Source organism: Microchirus variegatus (assembly GCF_963457635.1).
Source record: "Microchirus variegatus genome assembly, chromosome: 16".
Lineage (NCBI taxonomy): Eukaryota > Metazoa > Chordata > Actinopteri > Pleuronectiformes > Soleidae > Microchirus > Microchirus variegatus.
Window position 1 is genome coordinate 17057131 of NC_139817.1, and position 23279 is coordinate 17080409.

At 39.1% G+C, this 23279-nt stretch overlaps 2 protein-coding genes across 5 annotated transcripts; one reads left to right on the forward strand and one right to left on the reverse strand.

The window, feature by feature from the left end:
- Positions 1–3577: 3577 nt before the first annotated feature.
- Positions 3578–4553, reverse strand: LOC310938111 (heat shock protein 30-like). The gene is given in 2 exon segments (XM_083902551.1): positions 3578–3960; positions 3962–4553. Coding segments are annotated over 2 exon segments (591 nt in total). The 5' UTR covers positions 4486–4553; the 3' UTR covers positions 3578–3893.
- A 2455-nt stretch (positions 4554–7008) lies between these two features.
- stbd1 (starch binding domain 1) lies at positions 7009–22899 on the forward strand. 4 transcript variants are annotated; one of them, XM_083902131.1, is made up of 4 exons: positions 7009–7536; positions 10428–10633; positions 14291–16450; positions 22856–22899. In XM_083902131.1, the coding sequence occupies exons 1-3, from the start codon at positions 7206–7208 to the stop codon at positions 16418–16420; spliced, it is 2667 nt and encodes an 888-aa protein (XP_083758257.1). In that variant the 5' UTR covers positions 7009–7205; the 3' UTR covers positions 16421–16450; positions 22856–22899. The 4 variants fall into 4 exon arrangements, with proteins under 4 accessions (XP_083758257.1, XP_083758258.1, XP_083758256.1 ...); XM_083902132.1 differs by lacking the exon at positions 22856–22899 and adding an exon at positions 19900–20006; XM_083902130.1 differs by lacking the exon at positions 22856–22899 and adding an exon at positions 18494–18517.
- The last annotated feature ends 380 nt before the right edge of the window (positions 22900–23279 follow it).

The following is a 23279-nucleotide window of genomic DNA, read 5'->3' on the forward strand; positions in this document are numbered from 1 at the left end:
AAAACAGCTGCTCTCCATCGGCCACGGCTGCCTCTCTGAGGTGATCACTACATGTCTTTCACCATTTCACCATTTCACCACTTCATTCATCATTTCACCTCCTCCTTCTACAGGAACACAGCATGTAAAGACACAAACACAGACGTGGATCCTTCATTGTTATGTTTTCATGGGTGGAACTGGACTGGACTGCATGAATTTATCTTGACGCTTGTTTTGTTTTTACTTGAATTACCTGCTCAGTATTGTTTTCGATGGGAGGTGACAGTTTTCCTTCTCTTCAGCTGACACAGTTTAGTACAGTTACTGTTTGAAATCTGAACACTGTGATGACTAACGTCGCTGAAATCTCACTGATGTTGTCACATCTGTACTAAATTACAAGCCTGAACCCCTTAAGTGCCTTAACTGACCTAAAAACGATGGTGGACCGAGTTCAAACTGGTTTTATGTCTCTTATTGACCATGTTGCTTGTGTTGACAGGCTGCTCCACAGCTGTTTTTCTTTTCTGTTTTTTTTTTCTCTTTTTTTGGGGGGGTTGTTTTATTGAAACCATCTGCGTATGTGATTGTTTTCTCTCCGTCCAGGGAGAGGTCAGAGTTCAGGCTCAGGATACGGACACTTTGATGCTTTCTCGTGAGGAAGCTTTTTGAACTCAGCTTAACAAAGCCATTATATGCTCCTGATTATTATGGTATTACATTGCATTTCTAATGCTTCTTTTGACAATCTAGTTGTTACAGTTTGTCAGCATCACTGAAATATTGGGAGGTTATTTTTGTTTACATGAAGCTTTAGACATTTTGGTTTCCCTGATTCCCAAACATTGTAATCTAAACTGTGGATGGTAGATGACAGATATACTGAATAGTTCTGATTTCACTGAGCCTCACTTGTGCTGCAATACCCCAACATAGTCAACAGGGGGCTTCAAAATGAGCACATGGGACAGTCAGATGTGGTAGATTTATACAGGGCGGGGAAATATTTTTATTTTTTAAAAAGAAGGAAAAAAAGCAGGTTTTATTACATTGAATTTTTTTTTAAATCAGTAAATATTGATAGTTATTGTGTGTGTGTGTGTGTGTGTGTGTGTGTGTGTGTGTGTGTGTGTGTGTGTGTGTGTGTGTGTGTGTGTATTATTTGTGAGGACCAAAAAATCTTAAAAACCACAGGAAGTGAGAACATTTTTGCTTGGTTTTCACTTACTTAAAAGGTCTGTTTATGGGAGTGTGTAAGCAAGTAAGTCAGTGCCTTTACGTGGATAAATAGTCATAATAATGATGTATAAATACAGTTTTGTAATGTAGCTATTGAAGTAAATGAATTATATAAATAAAATTAGTGTTACTGACTTATTGCCCAGCCCTTAATCTCTATTAAAATTGAGTATTAATCGCTGAAAGGACTGTATTATGGTCATGATATTGTAATAAGGTGGTACTATTGTGGTAAAACCATCTTCTCTATAATACAAATACTTAAAAACAATGGTATTATACTGTTATTTTCGCAGTAATAGCTTGGTTATGACAGTTAACATCATGTACTTCATCATTTCTCATTGTTTTCCTTTGTTATGACCGTGTAAAAAAACTGCAGACGTTCTGACTTGTGAGCACTTTTATTAACACAGATTTAGGGGTCAGGTTTCCTTTTTGTTTGAGTTCCACATCTGTAAAGCTTTAAAAAGTTGTGATGCGTCCGTGGCGGTGATGAGAATCTGAGCGTCCACGTACAGACATGTTAGTTCTGTCACGTTTACTCTCATATAGTATTTTTATTTTTACCTGTTTTTTTTTATTATCTGTAATTCCATGTGTGCCTTGACATTCCTCTCCTGTGAATCGACTCTGAAGGTCAATAACAGCGTGAATTTTTTCTGACATCAAAAACATTTCTTAACACTTGTAATGTAACACAGTGGGACGACATTTCAATATATATGTGTACGTAAGATTATTGTTTTCCTGAAATATAACTTATACTTTCACCTGCTTTGTGTCCTTAATTTCTGCTTTAAAGTCTTATATTCTTTTAAATTTAACACAGTAATTTAAACTCATATTTGTTGATTTTCTTTACAAAATTTCAGAATAAGTGTCCGTTTTAATATGGAATAATAAAATAAAATCACAATAAAAGCATGGACCTATGGAATCAAAAGTTAAAGGTACAATATGTAGTATTTATGGGTTTATATAACTCAAAATCCACTTTTTTATACATATTATGTGCTCCTGCATTGTCTAGTCGCTGTATAATAGTTTTTGTTTCATTTTCGTAGTGTTTCAAAAAGTCATGTTAAATAACATGACCGCGGACCGCGGTTGCATAGCCACTGTTAGCGGCGAGACGCCATGTTTCTACCGGAGCCTGTAAGGACAAACGCGAGAGAACAAAACAAGCGTCTCTTTACTTGTAGCGGAAGTCCCGCCTCCTCTCTCTCCGCTTCGTCTGCTACGGCCGTGGTAGCTCGCCCTCTCCCTCGCCTCACGAACCTCATCTGCTGACACGGAGAAAGACAACGAGGACGACATTTGACCAGCTGTGGATACCGTAGCGCTCAGGGAAGGGAGGGGTGAGCAGAGCAGCAGGTCTTTGTTGTAAATTTCAGCCTCTCCTCTAGATGGCACTATAAACTACTTATTTCCCCTTTAAAACACTAAACAAGCTGTAATACGTTTAATAATATAATTATTATTAATTATTATAACCTTGCCTTGTTCTTTGATATTAAGTGTAATAATTTAATGATTTAAAAGGTTGTTATTGATTGTCATAAACAGACTTTGAGAAGATTGGCGTTACATATTTCAGGTCATGTCATATTCTCACTCTTCTCTTTCTTTGTAAAGTCTGGAGTGCAGTGACTTCATGGTTGATCGATGTCTGTGTCTCCTGTGATATCTGACACCACAGTGTCACACACTTCAGCTCAGGTTTCTGCAGCCGCAGGCGTCCATTACCAAGAGACCTTTTGAATTTTTAAAGAGGTAAATAGAAATAGAACATTTGGATTGTTTTAATACTTGAAGAATTACTTACTAAAAACATTGTTAAAAATACAGAAATATTTATATGAAATGCAAATTGTGTCCTCAGTGGGTTATATGGTGACATGGTTACCTTTGAAGAGTCTTTGTTTTTTTTTAAATTATAATACTGATATTTAAGACCTTATAATGGATTCATATTTACATAAAATATAAGAAGCTGCGTCATTGACTCCTACACATGTCACATGATACGGAAGCTAATAAAAACAATATCAATATTGAATCTCAAAAAAGAAAAATTAGAAAAATATGAATTTATAATGTATAGTTTATGTATGAGAGTAACAAGAAAACATGATACAAATAGATGTTAGCTGTTATACACCAAGAAATATTATTTTGAGGATTAAAATTGCTTTAATACTATAGGGTTTGTGTTTTCTGAATGATCATGTACAGTATATAACTAATCAATATTTGTGTTTGGTTATATGTATGTTTTATAGGAATAAAATATATTTAGTGGTCCCAATAACAGCTGCCAACTGAGAGGAAATGGAAAGTGAATGCCTCATAGTTTAGTTTGTACATTTATTTTACATGTATTTATGACTTAGATACATTGTAAAATGCATCATAGTAATGCTAAATGTATTTATAATTTTAATAATTAAAAAATCACAATTTCACTTAAATTGTGTTTATTTATGACATTTATTTCACTCATTGACTTATCAATGTACAAAATCACCACCACCATCATTAAGTAACATTAGTATGAAAACATGATGTTTGACACAGACACAGTAAGATTGTGATCAGTCCATGTGTCCAGGTTTGTCCTGTTTGCTGTCTTGAGTCTCAGAGCTGCTGCTGCTGCTGATGTTGTTTTCTTAGGTGTGTGAAGACAAACTCTGCTGTGTTTCCTCCTCCGTGCTCCTCTTGATGCTCAGCTCTCTCAGCCTCCTCAGCACATGGAGGAGCTCTGGCTGCCTGGATGTGGAGCTTCCCGTCTGGACTCAGGCAGCAGGTGATGTCTTCAGGGTTCACATCTTTAGGCAGATCAAACTCCTGTCTGAACTCCTGGAGTCTGTAAGAGTAGGAGCCTTTGCCGTCCTCCTGCTTCTTCTCCGTCTTGCCGCTGACTCTCAGCTTCCTGCCCACCTGCCTGACAGACAGGTCCTCTGGAGAAAAGCCTTCAGTGTTCAGGATCAGGCCAAAGTTCTCCTCATGTTTCTCCAGCTGGAAGGAAAGTGGCTGCAAGGCTTCACTGCTTTGGACAGACTTCTTCTTCTCCTCCTCCTCCAGGATCTGCTGTTGAAGTTTGTCCATCAGCTCCAGACTGCTGCACAGCTCCTGCAGGTGTCTCTGCAGTCCATGCTGCTGGCAGAGACGAGGTTTGTCCTCAGGCCAGAGACTGCGCACAGGAAAGTGGACGAGCATCAATGGACTGAGGCCAGACTGGAATCCACAAGAGCACAGCATCTTCAGTGTGGCTTTGGAGTTGATTCCTCTTCTTGTTGTGAGATGTGTTGTGTTGGATTCTTGTGTTGTCTTCTGTCTCAGCTGTGAGACTGTCCCCGCTTTTATATTCTACCTGGAGGAGCTCCAGAGTTTTCAGGAACTTTCCAGTCATTACCCCACCTCTCCACTGGGTAGAGCTGTTTTTACAGATACCTGACGTTGCTGGATCTTTCTTGTTCTTTCAGGAAGCTTCCTGCATTTGCAGGACTCCACCACTAGATGTCACTAATATTCTAGTCATTATAATATCTGTAACTGATCCGAGTAATGTTTTGTTCCTTTATAGAAGATTCACTATCATCAATGCATGTAAAAATCTGTTTTTTTATATCAATAATAATATAATTCAACACCGATCAATATCATTTATCATCAAGTTAACTGGAATTTTCTTGACCACAGTGTTTATAATATTCCAGTGACAGTCTACTGAGAGGAAATTAAGGATATGATAAGAAAAAAATTGATTTTGTTAGATTTGTTGATTTGAAAAGTGCAAAACAGTGTTTTTAAAATTAAAGTGATATATTAACAACAACAATTTACATTTCATATAAGAATCAAGTAATATATATATATTCATACAAATATGAAACGCAAAACAATAAGTACATAATATCAAACATATACTGTGCATAAATAACCGATCATCAACAAATGTAAATATTAAACAGCTAGTTCACTATCTAACATAATAGATACAAAGACAGCTAGTTAGCTATCTAATGTAATAGATACATAGTAGCTAATTAGCTAGCTAACATAATAGATACATAGACAGCTAGTTAACTATCTACCGTAAAAGATACATAGACAGCTAGTTAGCTATCTTACGTAAAAGATACATAGACAGCTAGTTAGCTATCTAACGTAATAGATACATAGACAGCTAGTTAGATATCTAACATAATAGATACATAGACAGCTAGTTAGCTATCTTACGTAATAGATATATAGACAGCTAGTTAGCTATCTTATGTAATAGATACATAGACAGCTAGTTAGCTATCTAACGAAATGGATACATAGACAGCTAGTTAGCTATCTAACGTAATAGATACATAGACTGCTAGTTAGCTATTTGACGTAATAGATACATAGACAGCTAGTTAGCTATCTAACGAAATGGATACATAGACAGCTAGTTAGCTATCTAACGAAATGGATACATAGCTAGCTAGTTAGCTATGTTACGTAATAGATACATAGACAGCTAGTTAGATATCTAAAGAAATGGATACATAGACAGCTAGTTAGCTATCTAACGAAATGGATAGATAGACAGCTAGTTAGCTATCTTACGTAATAAATAAATAGACAGCTAGTTAGCTATTGAAGTGTATTAGACACTTTAACACAGCAAATATGTTACTATAATTCTGTGGGTTCACATGCTCTGTGAACTGGGGTTTACAATGCCCTACAATTAAGTTTTATGACAGATGTCTGTAGATTTTGTCTGAGCAGGTACTGCTCAGATGAATCATCGGTTGACCATAAAGTGGAGGTGTAGGTTAGGCATTGGTCCTGGCATTTGTCCTTTGATGTGCTCCCTAGAGGAGACTGGAGGTCGAATGGCTAACCAAGGGCATAGGAAGATGTAGGAGGAGCAGGTAACCTTTATTAAGTGTGGCTTTGCTCAGGAGAAGTTAGTGCTTCTTAGGATTTTGGCTGAGGCACTCCCGAGCAACTGCAGCGCTTGGAATTGACACTTGACTTGTTACAGAATAAAGATCTCTTTGTTTGGTAAAATGTCTTGTGTCACGGAGTCTCATTCTACGTCATCATCTCATCACCTGGTGTTCTCAAGAAGAAGGAAGCCTGACAAAAACGACACTAACAAAATGGATACATAGACAGCTAGTTAGCTATCTAATGTAATAGATACATAGACAGCTAGTTAGCTATCTAACGAAATGGATACATAGACAGCTAGTTAGCTATCTTACGTAATAGATACATAGACAGCTAGTTAGCTATCTAACGAAATGGATACATAGACAGCTAGTTAGCTATCTAACAAAATGGATACATAGACAGCTAGTTAGCTATCTTACGTAATAGATACATAGACAGCTAGTTAGCTATCTAACGAAATGGATACATAGACAGCTAGTTAGCTATTTAATGTAATAGATACATAGACAGCTAGTTAGCTATCTAATGTAATAGATACATAGACATCTAGTTAGCTATCTAGTATAATTTCCTGTTGAAGAACAACACTGCCCTCTACAATTCAAAGCTCTCCATCACAGTTTAAAACCCTCCTCACTCCTCCATCCTTGTCTAAATAAGTCATCGCTTGATTGATTGATTGCAGAGAACTTTAGGAGGGATTTACCTGATTCCAAGACTTTAATATCAGATCAGACTTTAAATCCAGTCAGAACCAAACAGAGTGGGTTTATCACTCACGCTCCCACCCCCTCCCGTGTCTCCTTCTCTCCTCTTTTATGAATGAATAAACGCCGAGTCGTCGTCATTTGTTTCAGCCAATCGGGAGCTCGCACCTGCAGCCGTGCGCAGCAACACGACAGAGGTCAGTGCACTTTGGAGCGTGGTGGAGAGAGTCCACGGGAATCCACGGGAGTCCACGGGAGGAGGACCAGCGGAGGATCAGCGGGAGCAGGAGCAGCTTTATTCCCACCATCAGGCCTCCTTCATGATCACCACCTGAAATGACTCCAAATATGTCGCCGGAAAACAGCAACAGCGCCGCGGCTGCAGAGACACGCGTGGACCTGGCCTCGCTCTTCTGCATGGTCGGACGCCACGGTCCCGCCATGGGTCTGGCTCTGATCGCGGCCGCGTCTCTGCTGCTGGTGGCTGTCATCGTCTACCGGACCGTGCGGTGGACGCGGAGGAGGAAGGCCACGACCACGTCCGCGGACAAGACCACGGCCACAGCAGGCGACGGTGACAGCGGCAGCCCCGTGAACCGCCCACGACACGAGCCGAACACCGAGGAACCACGCAGCAGCAGCAGCAGCAGCTCCGTGGAGTCAACAGGTAACAAAAACAATAATAACAATCATAAAAAAAAGAGACATAAATAGAGATTTGACTAGCGCGAGGCTGGCGCGTGGAGCAGGTGTGAGGAATAATGAGTTATCATAGCACTATAAACCAGTAATATGGACTATGGTGGTCCTTTATGATGAATATGATAATAATAATAATAATAATAATAATAATAATCTGAGCAATTTCAATAGGTTCCTCGCCACCTTTGTGTACGAGGTCCCTAATAACAATATTACTACTAATAATAGTGATGATAATAATGATTATAATATGTAGAAAAAACAGTCTTAAATCTCTGCTGCCTGTGATATAAATAGATTGAACTGCAGTTTATGTTCTTTCTTTAAAATATTTAAATATTACTATTTTTACTTTACTCATATTTTACCTTTATTTATCCTTAAACTGGATCGTAATGTAATAAATAATAAAATGTAAACATTTAATTACCCAAAAACTATCAATAAATTCACGACTCTAGCTTAAAAACAGAAGAAATAAATAAATAAATCCAAGTCAGATTAAACAAAAATGGTTATATTATATGTATATGTGTATATATATATAACTATATGTACAGACATATAGATATGTATGCAAAAAAATGTTCAATGTTGTCATGTACACTCTCGCTTTACTTAGTTGAAAAAAGGTTGAACAATTTGGAAAAAAATGGGACTGTGGTTTTTCTGACAGATATTACAAATTAAATTTGCAATAAAAAAAGTGATATTTACATGTAGCATCGAAAGCATCGAAAGCATCGAAGCGCTCTCTCTCTATATATACAGTTAGGCCCATAAATATTTGGACATCGACACAGTTCTCTTTATTTTGGCTCTATACACCACTACAATGGATTTGAAATGAAACGAACAAGATGTGCTTTAACTGCACACTTTCAGCTTTAATTTGAGAGTATTTACTTTCAAATCAAGTGAACGGTGTAGGAATTACAACACTTTCTATATGTGACTCCCACTTTTTAGGGGACCAAAAGTAATTGGACAATTGACTAAAAAGCTATTTCATGGACAATTGTGGGCTATTTCCTCATTATTTCATCTCCAATGACACAGGTAAAAGTTCTGACATTTGCATTTGCATTTTGAATCTGTTGCTGTTAACTTTCTATATGAGATCCAAGGAGCTGTCACTGTCAGTGAAGAAGCCATCATTAGGCTGAAAAATCAAAACAAACCCATCAGAGAAATAGCAAAAACATTAGGTGTGGCCAAATCAACTGTTTCGAACATTCTTAAAAGGAACCCCGGCTATAAAACTTGTAGTTCTTAAAAGATAAATGTTAGTATCAGTTTTAATAAATTGATATAAAAAACCTTCTTGAAGTCTTCGTTTTTATAAAATTTGTAAAAATAGTTTAACTCGTAGGTCGCCATTGTTGTTTACGTCGCAATGCACTCTGGGTAGTGACGTAAAAAGGTTGTCTGCTCAGGAGAGCATCCAGCGTCTCTCGTCTCTGCCGCTTTTTAACGCGAATTTCACTCGCTTCACGCGGGCGTTTAGGCTCCTTATGTGGGAGAATTGTCGGACAGGCATTTGGTTTAAGTCTCTGTTTGTATCCACCCGCTCCGGTGAGGTCTTTTAGCAGCTGTGGGCGACTTTCGATTGGCTTTTATCGAAAGGCAACAAGGGAAGTGCTGTGAGTTTACACAGCTTTCCCACTGACAAGAGGAGAAAGGAGTGGGAAGATGCCTGTGGAAGGACAACTTCCTAAAGATCCGCGGCTGTGTTCTCGACATTTTTCGCCATAAGCATTTGAGGCTTTTAGTCGACCACAGCTGCTAAAAGACCTCACCGGAGCGGGTGGATACAAACGGAGACTTAAACCAAATGCCTGTCCGACAATTCTCCCACATAAGGAGCCTAAGGAGGAGTGAAATCCGCGTTAAAAAGCGGCAGAGATGAGAGACGCTGGATGCTCTCCTGAGCAGACAACCCGCGTCTGCAGTCGCCGCGTCACTGTATATCCATATATGGAGACGCAGTTGCCGCACGTACACCACCGGTTTTGTCCCACTCTCGCCTCATCCCGTCTTTCTTGCGCTTCATTTTGATGCTCGTTTTGTGAAACATTGTCAGTGCTGTCCTCCTCCTGTATGTTTCGCTCGGGTTCAAATTGAAAAGGCTGAACAGATTACATGTTTGTGCTGAACAGTCACAACAGGGTCCCGAAGCCCCCAGTACAACCTTTTTACGTCACTACCCAGAGTGCATTGCGACGTAAACAACAACGGCGACATACGAGTTAAACTATTTTTACAAATTTTATAAAAACGAAGACATCAAGAAGGTTTTTTATATCAATTTATTAAAACTGATACTAACATTTATCTTTTAAGAACTACAAGTTTTATAGCCGGGGTTCCTTTTAAAAAGAAAGAATGCACCGGTGAGCTCAGAAACACCAATAGACCTAGAAGCATGGTCAGCACAGTGCAGATGGACAATGACCCCAAAGCAATCTGCAAAAGCAACCAAAGAGTTTTTAAAGGCAAATATGGAATGTTATCAGTCAATCACCTGACCTGAATCTGATTGAGCATGCATTTCACTTGTTGAAGACCAAACTGAAGGGAAAATGCCCCAAGAACAAACTGAAGACCATGTCAGTAGAGGCCTGACAGAGCATCACCAGGGATGAAACCCAGTGTCTGGTGATGTCTATGCCTTCCAGACTTCAGGCTGGAATTGACTGCAAAGGATTTGCAACCACGTATTAAACAATGAGAGTTTGCAGTAGCATTATACTCTTAATTTAAATTAAATATCAGATGCTTGATTAAAAAATCACTACAGAGGACAAAGATTGTAGAATCAGTTTACATCAACATTGTTTTTTCTTTCTTCTACAGATGGAGTACAGTCAGGTATGAAGGAGGAAGGTGATCCAAAAGTCAGGCATCGCCATGTAGCTGCAACTCCTGCTGCTCGTCCTCTTTATTATTGTTCTTCTCCTTCTCCTGCGAGCGACATCCAAATGACAGGAGACAAACACGCGGCGTCAGATCACACAGACACAATGACAGTCGAGCAGGACTCTCATAAAGAAGCACCAAAGGTCAGTCATAATCTGATATGAGTTAACTATGATGGTTTGAAGGCCCCCCTAGTGGCCAAAAATCAATAAATGCAGCTTTGATGGAACTTTTAAGACACTTATCTATTAATTAGGGCTGTCAAAGTATTAACATTTTTAATCAGATTAATCACAGGGTAGCTGTGGATAAATCATGATTAATTACCATTCGTAAATATGCCAGAAAAATTCACATTTTCTCTTTATATTGTTGTAGGAACTATATATATATAAATGTAAAGAACAATAAAATACTGTAAATAACTTTTTAAAAAACCTAAACAAATTTAGTAAAAAATAAACATTACATTGTAAATAACCCACATTATAAGACAATATACATATATAGGAAAAATTAAATGCTGTAAATAATTTAATGTATAATTAAAAAAATTATACATTGCGCTCACATTATAAACAAAATATAAAGTATTGAAGTTATATAGTTTCCTTGGGGGTACTAAACCCACAGCAGGAAATTCCTCATCAGCACCTTTGAAGCACTGCTTCTACTAGTTAGCGTTAGCGTCAGCTAGCATTCTGACGCTAATGTTAGCTGCTGTTCAAGTCTGTGTCCCCGTTAGTTAGACAAAGTAACTGTTCAGTAACAGCAGTCATCTACTGTTAATGTTATGATTACATCATTATCTGCGCCAGCAGCCCCACTTACAACTGTGTCTTTCTTTCTTTCTTTCTTTTTTCTTCATCCTCTTTTTTTTCTTCCTCTTCTAACTACCTGATTGATAACTCCTCTTCATTTTCCTTTAGCTTAATTTACAACTTGCAGAATGATAACTTCACACAGGTTAACGTGAGGTGACATGGGGCCCCTTTAGGGAGGTTTCCTACTGAGATGTCATTGCAAAGCAACCATTGTTGTTTAAAGCGGACCTAGACCGGAAGTTCCAATTAACGCTGTTTTTTAGTGTGTATCTGCGTCCTTACCTTGTTTAAGAAGCACTGAAGGTTCTAAACAAACAGTTCAGCCACTGCTGAGAACGCTGTGTTTTATTGTAATCTCGGGCTCAGTGAGATCTCTGAAAAAACCTGGTCCGGTTACGTAAACAGCTGTTCTCCTGAACAGCAGATCTTCCTGCTCCGGGCACTAGTCCGGGCACATCCGGTTGCGTACATTGAACTGCAGAGGTTTCATGAGCGACAGTATCTTCTGACTCTGGGTCTGACTCCGGGTCAAAGTCATAAAAGGGACTGCGGCAGGGAGTCGTGACGAAGCTATTTTTAAACATTGTTAAAACAATGTTTTGATAATGAGTAGCAGTGCATCCACCGTTCCAGAGGGGGAGCTGTGCTTCTGAGAGCAGGTGTGCTGAATATGTCACTTTCGGGTACTGGCCAATCACAAGACTCTGTCTTCTGGGTGTGAGAGTTGTGTCTCAAATCTCGCGGCTGGGAAACACCGTCAGAAAAGACAGATTTCTATCGGCTCGTTTACAGCAACTAGGAGGTTTTTGACCATAAAAACAAGTTAATGTATGTAAGTAGACCTCCATAACTAACATATATGTGCAACAGGACCACTCTAGGTGACCTTTAAGGGGGACGGGGATGCAGCTGGTCACTGATGCATTTAGGCAACAGCCCTCAGGCTCCGGGTGTCGGGTGCCCCCCTATCGGCTCAGGGCCCAAAGCAGTTGCCTGCCTTGCCTGTTCATAAACTGCACGTCTACCCGTAGAGCAATGAAAGTGAGAAAGTGCGTTAATGCGTTTAAAAAAAATTAATGCGTTAATTCCACAAATTAATCATCCTGCGTTAACGCGTTAATTTTGACAGCCCTAGTATTAATATGTATGTTATAGCCAAGAGGTAGTTGAGTAGCTCCCTTTCCAAAGGTTATAAAATCAGCCTACCAAAGCTAACTAGTTACCACAGTTATCACTTGTTTTCTGAAGCTGTTTTCTCCCACTTCAGACACTGAATAATTTTAAGTGGACAATCTGAGCACATTTACATCTTATCTAATGCGTGTACATTGTCCTATTTGATTGCACCATTTCATTATGGATTTGCGGCACCGACACAACGGGAACATCTGAGTATAACCTACATTTAGCTCTCATTCTCTCTCTGGGCTAAAAGCAGATTTGTCTTGTGAAACCTTTTGTATGTTGGGAAGATTACTTTGGAAATGTAATTGGTTACAATTACAAGTTACCCTGTTGAAAATGTAATAGTAGTGTAATTATTTCAATTACTTTGTAAAAGTAATGTAACTAATTACATTTGATTTCATTTGATTACTTTTCTTAATTTTGAATGAAATCTCTTAACTGTTAACCATTTTCACATTTTAAGACCTATAGTGTGATAAACCTTTCAGCAGTACTTAAGACTATATAAAAACAATTTTTTTTTAACCATATGTTATGAGTCTGACTTTAGGAGGCTCACTTCCTCACTAAATGGAGCGACAATGGGCTGATTTCAGCCAAGAGGAGCAAGTTGTTTTAATGGAGAGAGTATGAGCGATACAAAAAAGCCTGATCACAGCCTGAAGCAACAGTGTTGCTGCAAATATGACAAGAGGCTGATTTTAATTTCTGACAGATCTACATTGAGCTTCTTTTAAATATGAACCTTTAGAGCAAACTCTAGCAAAACTAGAGTAAACTGTGTTTTATATTGTTTTCATTGTTTCACTGATCACAATTATAAAATGCCAGTGTGTGTTTTATTCAAAGCGAGGCTGGGTGTGCGTATGAAAATAGGTAACGGTGGGTTTTTTAGGTGCTGTAGCTACAAGCAAATATTATGTTGTCTCTGTACAAAGACCTTTTTTAATGTGAGAAAACAGAGTAGACCTACTCAAGATTTGCGTTTGGGCAACACATTACAGGCGAAACAATTAATTTATTCATGGCCACATTTAGTTAAATTAAATTTAAATTAACTTCTTTCAGTGGTGACTGTATATAAAGGTAAACAGGCTATAGCCTAATAAATGACCTCCTGACGCTGAGCAGCTGAACATCTGTAGGCGGACACGCTCACAGAGAAAGTAAACAGCAGCGGATCAGCGCGATCTCTCCCTCCGTACAAATGCTCAGTTCTGATCCAGCTCCACTGGACTTTGGTGACGCCAGCTGTAAATGAGTTAAATAGTGAAACAGCGGCGCTTTTATAGCCGGTGTTATGATTAAACTGGTCGGGACCCGGTTCTGGTCTGTCTGTATGAAGTGTTTTTTGTATTTCCAGCCCAGGAACATCTTGTGCGCTGCCGACATTATCGCTGCTGAGTCTGACTGCCGCCGTACGGTTTGTCAGTTGAGTCGAAAGGCACATGACCAGAGAGAGCCAATCACAAGCGTCAGTTTTGGAAGGAGAAAAAAGTTTAAAAAAACTAAAAACAAACATGAATCCATGGGGAGGAAAAAACTCTGAGCTCTTGTGGCGATTTTTCAAATGTAACTTAAGTTGTAATCATTGAAATTTCCAAAAGCAACTGTAATTTAATTACATATTTTCTCCCAGTAATGTAACTTATTACAATTACGTAGTAATTGTTGTAAGTTGTAATTAAATTACGTAACGTCGTTACATGTAATTCGTTACTCCCCAACACTGTGTATAACTTATCTAATTCTAAATCCTGTCATGTTTCTTCTCATGTGTCCTTTCAGGCATTTGAAGGAGAAGATCGAAGAAAAGACGAGAAAACCAAACAAGAGAAGGAGTATTTTCAGTGCGTGTCAAGCAGCCAAGTGATCTTTGACCCCCCAATGCTTTGCGTGAATGATAATGTTGTTAATGACGGACGACAACAAGATAACAAAGCTGCACCAGAGATAATAAATGGCACAGAGTGTAACTCTGAAGACCAGTCAGATAGTCTTGATCACAGTGAACGCTCCTGCAATCACGCCTTTCCAGAAGAAGAACCTTGTGGAGTTCAACAACGAGTTTCTCGGCAAGAGACCTGTCCCTCCAAATTTGTACTTAACCTGTCGTCTTCACAGCAGGACGAGGCGACACCACCTGTTTTGGACTCGGATGAAGGTTGTGAAGAGACTGGAAAAGATTTAGGTGACGACCAAGCTGCCAAATTTGACACCCGTCCACCAAAGACTTGTCAAACGGAACAAGAAGAAGAACATGGTCTTGTGGATCAAGATGAATGTGTGATCTTAACTGAGGCTGATCAGGTTAAAGAGAAAAAAACAACTTTTGATGACTCTGATAGTCCAAGTGTGGAACTGAAACCTTCGCATTTCAATGAGCCTATAGAGGTTGATCATCTTGAGGAAGTCTCAGGCCTAGAAGGTTACCCTGACGTGTCAGTGGATCTTCAGCCTCTACAGAGTGGAGTTGAAGAGTTGGCCACGTCTTTGGATAAAGAAACAGATTTGACTATTCCTGACTCTTACCTGCCATCTAACGAGAAAGAATTGAAGTACGAAAAGAAAGAAACTGCTGCAGAAGAAAGCTCTGACCTTAATGTGCCACCATCTTACAAAGACCAAACGGTAAATGGTGGTCCTGATTCTTCAGAAACAGTAAATGCTCCTCTAACAGGAGAGGAAACATCTTGTTCTCCCCTCCCTTCTGTTTGCCAAGAGCCAAAAAGTGACCGCAAGGAAATTATTGAAACTTTTACTGAGACTCAAATTCCTGTGACTAACGCAGGTGTTAATATTGTGATGTCTTTAGAAATGTCCGACCCTGACATGTGGACTTTGTCCCAAAACCAAGAAAGTGACCAAATACAAAACAAAGACGATCCTCCTGTTGTGGCTCAGGACCTAATTCCTCCCTTTAGTCAGATTAAATTGCAGCCTTTTGAGCAAAGCGAGTTGAGCGTCAACATCAACAACAACATACCATCTCCTGGTGTCGGAGAAGAGAGCGGGATCTCAAGCCTGGCTGTTAGTCCTGACGTGCAAGACTCTGTTAATGACTTTGGCATGATCGTTGACGATATGGTCGATTGTGATCCAGAGTCTGAAGAAACGACCAAGGCTCAAAACAGCCTCTTTGCCAATGATATAGTCTTATCCGTCACAGGTGTCACGCTCCGTCACACACATGATTCGTTTGCAATCAACGAGGACGTGTTTGGCCATGAGATTGAGTGCAACTACCACTCAACGCTGGAACAGTTCATGATGCAGATTGCAGGAAAAGGTTTGACCTCGGCTGATGAGCCCAAAAAACTGTCAGACCTGAAAGGAGGCACCTTTGAGGTCATGGAGATTAAGGAGAAGAAAAAAGTCATCAGAATTACAAAGAAAACGGAAACTGGTGCAGAAAATGAAATGGAAGAGTTGAATGAAAAGACTGAAATCAGTATCATGGAAGCGACGATGGATAATAACGAATGGATCATGGACACTAACTACCAATTCCCGTCCTGGATGAGCCCTTATATCGCACCTACTGCACAAGACCACACAAAAACCAGACAGCGTCCAACTGAAGACGCCACAGATGGCGTTTGTAGAGTTCAGCCGATCTCCCAGAACATTAATGTGACCTTCCGCATCCACTATGTCACTCACTCACCGAACCAGATGGTGGCCGTCACAGGAAACCAGCAGGAGCTCGGCAACTGGAAGAAATACCTCCTGATGGAGAGAGCCAAGGACGGACTGTGGACCACCGTGGTCAGTCTGCCCACAGAGAGCCATGTGGAGTGGAAGTTTGTGGTCGTGGACAGCGGCGAGGTGTGTCGCTGGGAGGAGTGCGACAACCGTCTCCTTGATACAGGCTGTGGGGACGACCTGACGGTGCACAAACTGTGGGGGGTTTTGTAGGAGGAGGACTGGGATGAAAGAGTGGCAGAGGTGAGTGGCTGAAAAGCTGGGTTTTCGTCATGGTTCAGTTCGGTTTTGGTACAGTACAGTACATTTGGCTGAGAACTTGATAGGCGAGTGTGGGCTGTGCCCGATGACCGCGTAGTGCAACGTCGTAGCGGTGTAACGACAATGACAATGACAATGATTTAATGAGTGGTAGAGTGTTTTTTGAAAAATTGCCTCGAATTCCATGGAATATTTACACCAAACGCAAGGGACTGACATTTTTCAGTCGCCCAATCATCTGACTTGTTAGTGGAGCTAGCCTCACCGTACCATTTAACTCTGGTACCCCAAAACATGAAATGGTAGGGAGCGGTTAGTTTGGTGCTATTCCTAACGGAAATGCAAAAGAAACCAACCTAAAAAACTTACGAAACCGAACCGTTCCACGCGATGGAAACACGCTTAAAGTGAAATTAATTGTCCGCTTTGGTCCTGGACACTGGACCAGGTCCATTTCAGAATGATTGGAAGAACCTAATGAAGATACAGTAGATTAAAACTGAAATGTGATATTCTGGATTAAAATGATGCCTACAGGCCTATGTTAAAGCTACAGTGCGTAACTTTTGCCGATGTTTTGTCGCTGAACTATCGAAATATGAGACCCGACTGTAGAACAAGAAGCGTGTGGACGCAGTCGTCTCACATTGCGAGTGTGAATGACTTCCTGTGTGCAGTGCGGGAGTGTCACCGGCCGACACCAGACCTAGTCATTTAACAGTAGTGTGACTGTAACATTTGTTTTACATATGTTTGTATTCAAAAGTTATGCACTGAAGCATTAAAACTTGGCTTAATTTGATTGTTTTTAGTATTTCAAGACAATTTTGTTGGAATGTGAAAATGATTTTACTCAGAGTTGGTGGTTGCACTTAAAAGCCATTAAATCAAACGCTTTAATCTAAGTCTGGTGGCTTTTTTTTATATAAACGGACAATTTCTAATTAATATAATGGACTTCCCTAAGAGGATTCCCCTCTAACAGCCAGTGATTACGTAGAATTTTCAGTGACCTGAACACAGAGCCATCGATAGACAGAAGCTTTTACGTACTTTTATTTTTTTCCCTGTGGCAATATTTTTGAAACTGCTCCGCTTTAAAAGTGACTTAATGAAAGTGTCAATCTTTTCTAAGTGTAAACATAAATGTATATATATACGTATATATATATATACATATTACTGTCCATATGCTGCTTAAATACCCTCTTAACAATCTTTAATAATACAATGCACATAGTTCACTTTTACACAGCAATAATGGAAGCAATAATTGTGGAGTATCTGCTGTTTGGCTGGTGTGATTTCAGGTAATCTCACGTGTTTTAAACATTAAACTGTGACACCGTCTGCTTCTAGCTTGTGTGCATGCGAGATCATCCCATTGATGTTCTATGAATGTGCCTTTTCAACATGATTTGTGTCTCACACTTAAAACGCTGTCAGTGTTTTGCTCCCGAGTTCTTAAATCAGTGTCGACTCTATCTCAGATTATCTCAATATGCAATTATTCTGATGTTATTACTACTCTTGAATGTTGTTGATTAAAATGAGAGTTTACCAAACAACAAAACGAGAATGAGAGTTTGTTTCCTTAAAACTCACACTGTTCTTTCCCTAGAGTGTCGGGGAACTACGGTGGCCCTCACATACCACAAAGGATGGGGTTGTTACACTAAGACTGTCAGAGGTTCTCAAACTCATATGAGTTTGTCTAGTTTGGTTCAAGTGAAAAGAAAAGTTTAAATTCTTGAGGAAAAAGATACAGAAATAACAATATTTATGATGAATATTTCACGTAATTTTAAAATAAAAGTGTTTGTTTTGATATGGTATAATAAATAGCTCACATTATGAACGTATTTATAATGCAAAATCAATGTATTAAAGCAGACCTAGACCGGAAGTTCCAATTAACGCTGTTTTTTAGTGTGTATCTGCGTCATTACCTTGTTTAAGAAGCCCTGAAGTTTCGAAACAAACAGTTCAGCCACTGCTGAGAACGCTGTTTTATTGTAATCTCAGGCTCAACGAGATCTCTGAAAAAACCTGGTCCGGTCACGTAAACAGCAGTTCTCCGTAACATCAGATCCTCTTGCTCCGGGCACTAGTCCGGGCACATCCGGTTGGGTACATTGAACCGCAGAAGAAGAATAACGTCCGTTGTGGAGGTGTTTCACGAGCGACAGTGTCTTCTGACTCTGGGTCTGACTCCGGGTCAAAGTCATAAAAGGGACTGCGGCAGGGAGTCGTGAAGAAGCTATTTTTAAACATTGTTAAAACAATGTTTTGACAATGAGTAGCAGTGCATCCACAGGGGGGAGCTGCGCTTCTGAGAGTGGGTGTGCTGAATGTGTCACTTCCGGGTACTGGCCAATCACAAGACTCTGGGTGAGAGAATTGAGTCTCAAATCTCGCGGCTGGGAAACACCGTCAGAAAAGAGGATTTCAATCGCCTCGTTTACAGCAACTAGGAGGTTTTTGACCATAAAAACAAGTTAATATATGTAAGTAGACCTCCATAACTAACATATATGTGCAACAGGAGCACTCTATGTGACCTTTAATAAAAAAAAAACCCATACAGAAATAACTGATTGAGAATGATTTTAAGTTCCTAGATTAAGGCTATGAAAAAACAAACAATAGTTGTTTTAACATGGATTATACACTTACAAATATACTTGAGGTAGTAAATTGGATTTCTGCTGTGCATTTAAAAGATTAAAAGTTTTCTTTAGCTGCACGTAAAGGAAATGTCCTGCTGACTTGTTTTTCCCATTAATATAAAGCCTGGACACAAAAGCAGACACAGAGAGACAGGGAGCGGCTAACTAAAGACTTGTTCAGTTCAGTTATTTGTGAAGATAGCGAGGCTCTGGTGAGGGGGGAAACATTATGGTCTGCAGACAAATGTGAACAAGAAAACTGGATCTGGGTTTGTGTTGCTGGATGATTTGCAGCCATGTGAGGGGAAACCACGAAGCAGCAGAACAACCTGATGCTGAGTGAACGAGAGACCAGGGTTTATAAGCTGCTGTTGATGAGGTGATGAGACTCAGGGGTTCAGTCAAGGAACCAGGTGCCACGCCCACTTTCTTGCTGAAGAGCAAAGTGTGGTAGCAAATTAATGCTTTTGAAATGAGAATAAAACAAATTAAAAGAGGCAAGAAAATCAGGAGAAATCCATATTATAACAGAATTTCGATAACTTTATGAATGTGTTATGAGTCTAAAATGACATTATTATCAGATTCACTCTATTAATTGTTAACTAAACATGTGCACAACTGCTGCTGCTGCTGCCATGGTCCAAAGTTTTGTGGTTGAAAAACCCACATCCAGATCAGACATTGATGCTGTTGTTGTCATTGTGAGTCCAGTTGGCTCTGATCACACATATTTTTATTTATTCATTATTTTCATGCCAGGTTGTCAGCTCCACTCAGCTCAGCTCAGGACTGAAGGTGACTCTGCTGCATCTGAACACAAGAGCTGTTTGAGCGGCGTACGTGCAGTCACACACACACACAAGAGCAATTTCTGCCAGTAAATGATTAATGTCCTCTGTGGGAAGAAAGACGTGTTGTGTGTTGTGTGAAGAGATTTCACAGCATAAACAGTAAGTAATTATAAGTAAAGTGGGACATGGACGAATGAAGTCTGAAATCTGACTGTTTATCTTAATTATTATAATTATTGTTATTATTATTATTATTATTATTAATAATAATAATAACAATAATAATAGTAATAATAATAATAATAATAATAACAATAAGAAATACCCAAACTAATTAATCCATTATATGCATAGACAGTTAATTTAGTAGTAGTAATTAACTGTTGCAGCCCTATATCATATTGTATTTTAGCAGCAAAATATCATAGACAGCAAAATATCATGGACAGCAAGATATCATGTACTAAATGTTACAACCATATTTATGACACCTGATATTGTTTTGAATTGGTAAACAACATTTTATGCATGTTATTTTAAACATATACACATCAATATTAACTTAACGGTTGGGAAAATTCAAAGATAAAATTATTTGTGGACCCAAAAACATTCTCCCACGACCTATCTGTGGGTCCCGACCCAGTGTTTGTGAATCCCCGTTTATATAAATACAGTATGTGTGTGTGTGTCTCATCCCCACGTAAACGTAGATGTGTGTGATATGTGAACCTCTACTCCACATTAGGAAAACCCTCCTCCTCTTCAGTGACACTCACACTACACTGAATATCGAGCTCTGAACCTCCTGCAGGATCAACACCAAACACCAAACCTGTCCACTGGGACCTGTTTGACCCACTTTAAACCGGGTCAGTGGAGCTCATGTTGGAATCGAACAAAGTGCAAATACTTTGTTATTGTACTTAAGTACAAAAATGCACATTATGTGTACTTTATACACAGCTGCACAGCGCGTGATCGCCCTCTTTTTTCAGTGAACTGTTGCCTCTTTTTCCAGTGAAAACAACAAAAACACATCTGATGACACACCTGAGTCAGTGTTTACTCTGCAGAGACACAGACAAACTGACCTTGACAGGCTACGCTCTTACTTTCTAAGGTTGAAGGTAATCCTGGTATATAGACACGAGCTTGACGAGTGAACCTTCTTCTCTTTGTCAGGAAGTCGTCCACACAGTTTTAAATCTGCGTTAAGGCAGAGAGTCTTAACTGTTTGTCTGAATCTTCACACGCATTCACAACAAAGTCCTCGCATCAAAACTCGAACACATGGAGAGTGATACAGCACTCTGTCGTTCATTAACAGACTTTACTGTTATTATCACCACTTACAGGCTTTAAAGGAGGAGTTTTAAAGTGTATTTATGTTGTAAAGTATGTTTATTCTCTGATTGTTATTGTGAAGAGAAGCAAGAGAAAGTACAAAATAGTAACTTTGTTTTAGCCAAAACCTTCAAACCTATCAAGCGAAAAGAAAAAGTCCAAAGTTTCTCGTTTATTACAGACTGCACCCTTAAAATTATAACTTTAAAGCAGCTATAATCAATATTTTCATAATGACAACTGCAGGAATGACTACCAAAGAGAAGCAAACCATTGTGGATCAAATGAATGTTATGTTTATGTTATTCTATACTTTATCTCAATATCTACACTACTAGACTACATATTATTATTATTACAATGTTTTGTGTATTTTTAACTTAAATACAGTGAAAGTTTAATACTTTTTAAAAATTCATTTGAAGAGTTTAATTCAAGTGAGAAAACATTCAAATATATTTAATTTTGATGCAAAATAAGGGACATTTAAAAGCTTTTAATATAATCGAAACTGCGATAATACATTTGGTTTGTTGGAGACTAAAAACCAAGAAAAAGGGATGTTGGATTTAAAGTCCAGAAACACAGGTTTAGTTTCTCCACAGGACAGACAGGCAGATCTGGAGCTGAAGATCAGTGAGTGTGAAATTCTCCTCCTCGTCTCCTCTTACAGAAGCAAACCACTCAAACCACAGCACTACTGCTTTACACTTAACCTTTGATCTTTGTGGGTTTTTTTTAATGATGAAATCAGAGCGCAGACATGTTTTGAGTTTAGCATAAGCCTCAAAATGTCCGTCTGGCTTATTTTAACCATAAATGGGCCAGAAAATAATCAGAATAACTCTCAACATCTGGCAGTTATGTAGAATTAGAGTAACTGCATTAAAATGTGAAATTTTAACAATATAAAAATGTATATAAAATAACTATGTACAGGCTTTTTTCCAACTCTCTCCTCTGTGGTGATAAAAACGCTGATTCGTCGGCTTCTTGCAACAGCGTGAGTGAAATTACCGTAATTACACAACACGTTGATGTTGAATATTTCCACTAGTACACTCAAATGTGTTGTCTGCGATACGCTCGGTGTTGAAGGGTTGAATTGATCCATATTTTTATAGTTATTTTCTGCTCTTTAATCTCTAATTACAATTATGATCTTATCTTAACATAATCATCTGTCAATGAGGAAGTCAAAGGTGAGCGTGTCCTGATAGTGGGCTCGGGTGTGTCACACTGGCAGGCTATTTATACAGCATTCCTGTTTCATACTGTGGGATCATGCAGTGACCTTCAGCAAAGTTGCTGACGCTGCTGTGCAGCACAAAGGAGGCGGAGCAACAAGAAGCCAGGGTTAAACCTGGAGAAGAAGCTAACATTTGACACCTCATTTCTTTACTTTTTTGGGGGGGAGAGAAAAATGGGATTCAGGTGCAAACGAGAGCGTTCTTATAAAGTCTACTTTGTCTATATTGTGTTTCCTGTCAATAAGCAGTTTTATTTAAGATATTTTATGTACATACTTTTGTACATAAACAGTTCTGATCAAACTGTTCTGGTTTCATGCCAAACAGCCCTCTCTAGCGGTGATGTCATCGTCCCAGAGGACACTGCGGTTGTGGAATGAATGCAGTGTGTGTCTGTGTGTGTATGCACATAAATCTGCAGGCGTTTCCAAAAAGAGGTCCACGTTATGAAACAGTTCCAACCATGACACACTACTTCTGTGCCTCAGATTATGGGAAAAACTCGGCTATAATAATCTGCACAGTGAGGATTATGCAGCAGCAATAATCCTGTGGATGGAATTGAAGGGTTTGAGGAAGACCATCATATTGTATTTTATCATCTAACGTTCGCATGTGTTGTTTTGTCCACAAACCAAAATGATTTAAATGAATTATTTGTTATATGGAACAAAGAAAACAGCACATTTTTACTTAAAATTAAACACAGGTGATTTCATGAAGCGCGATGTGTATTTCTGTTTCCATCCCC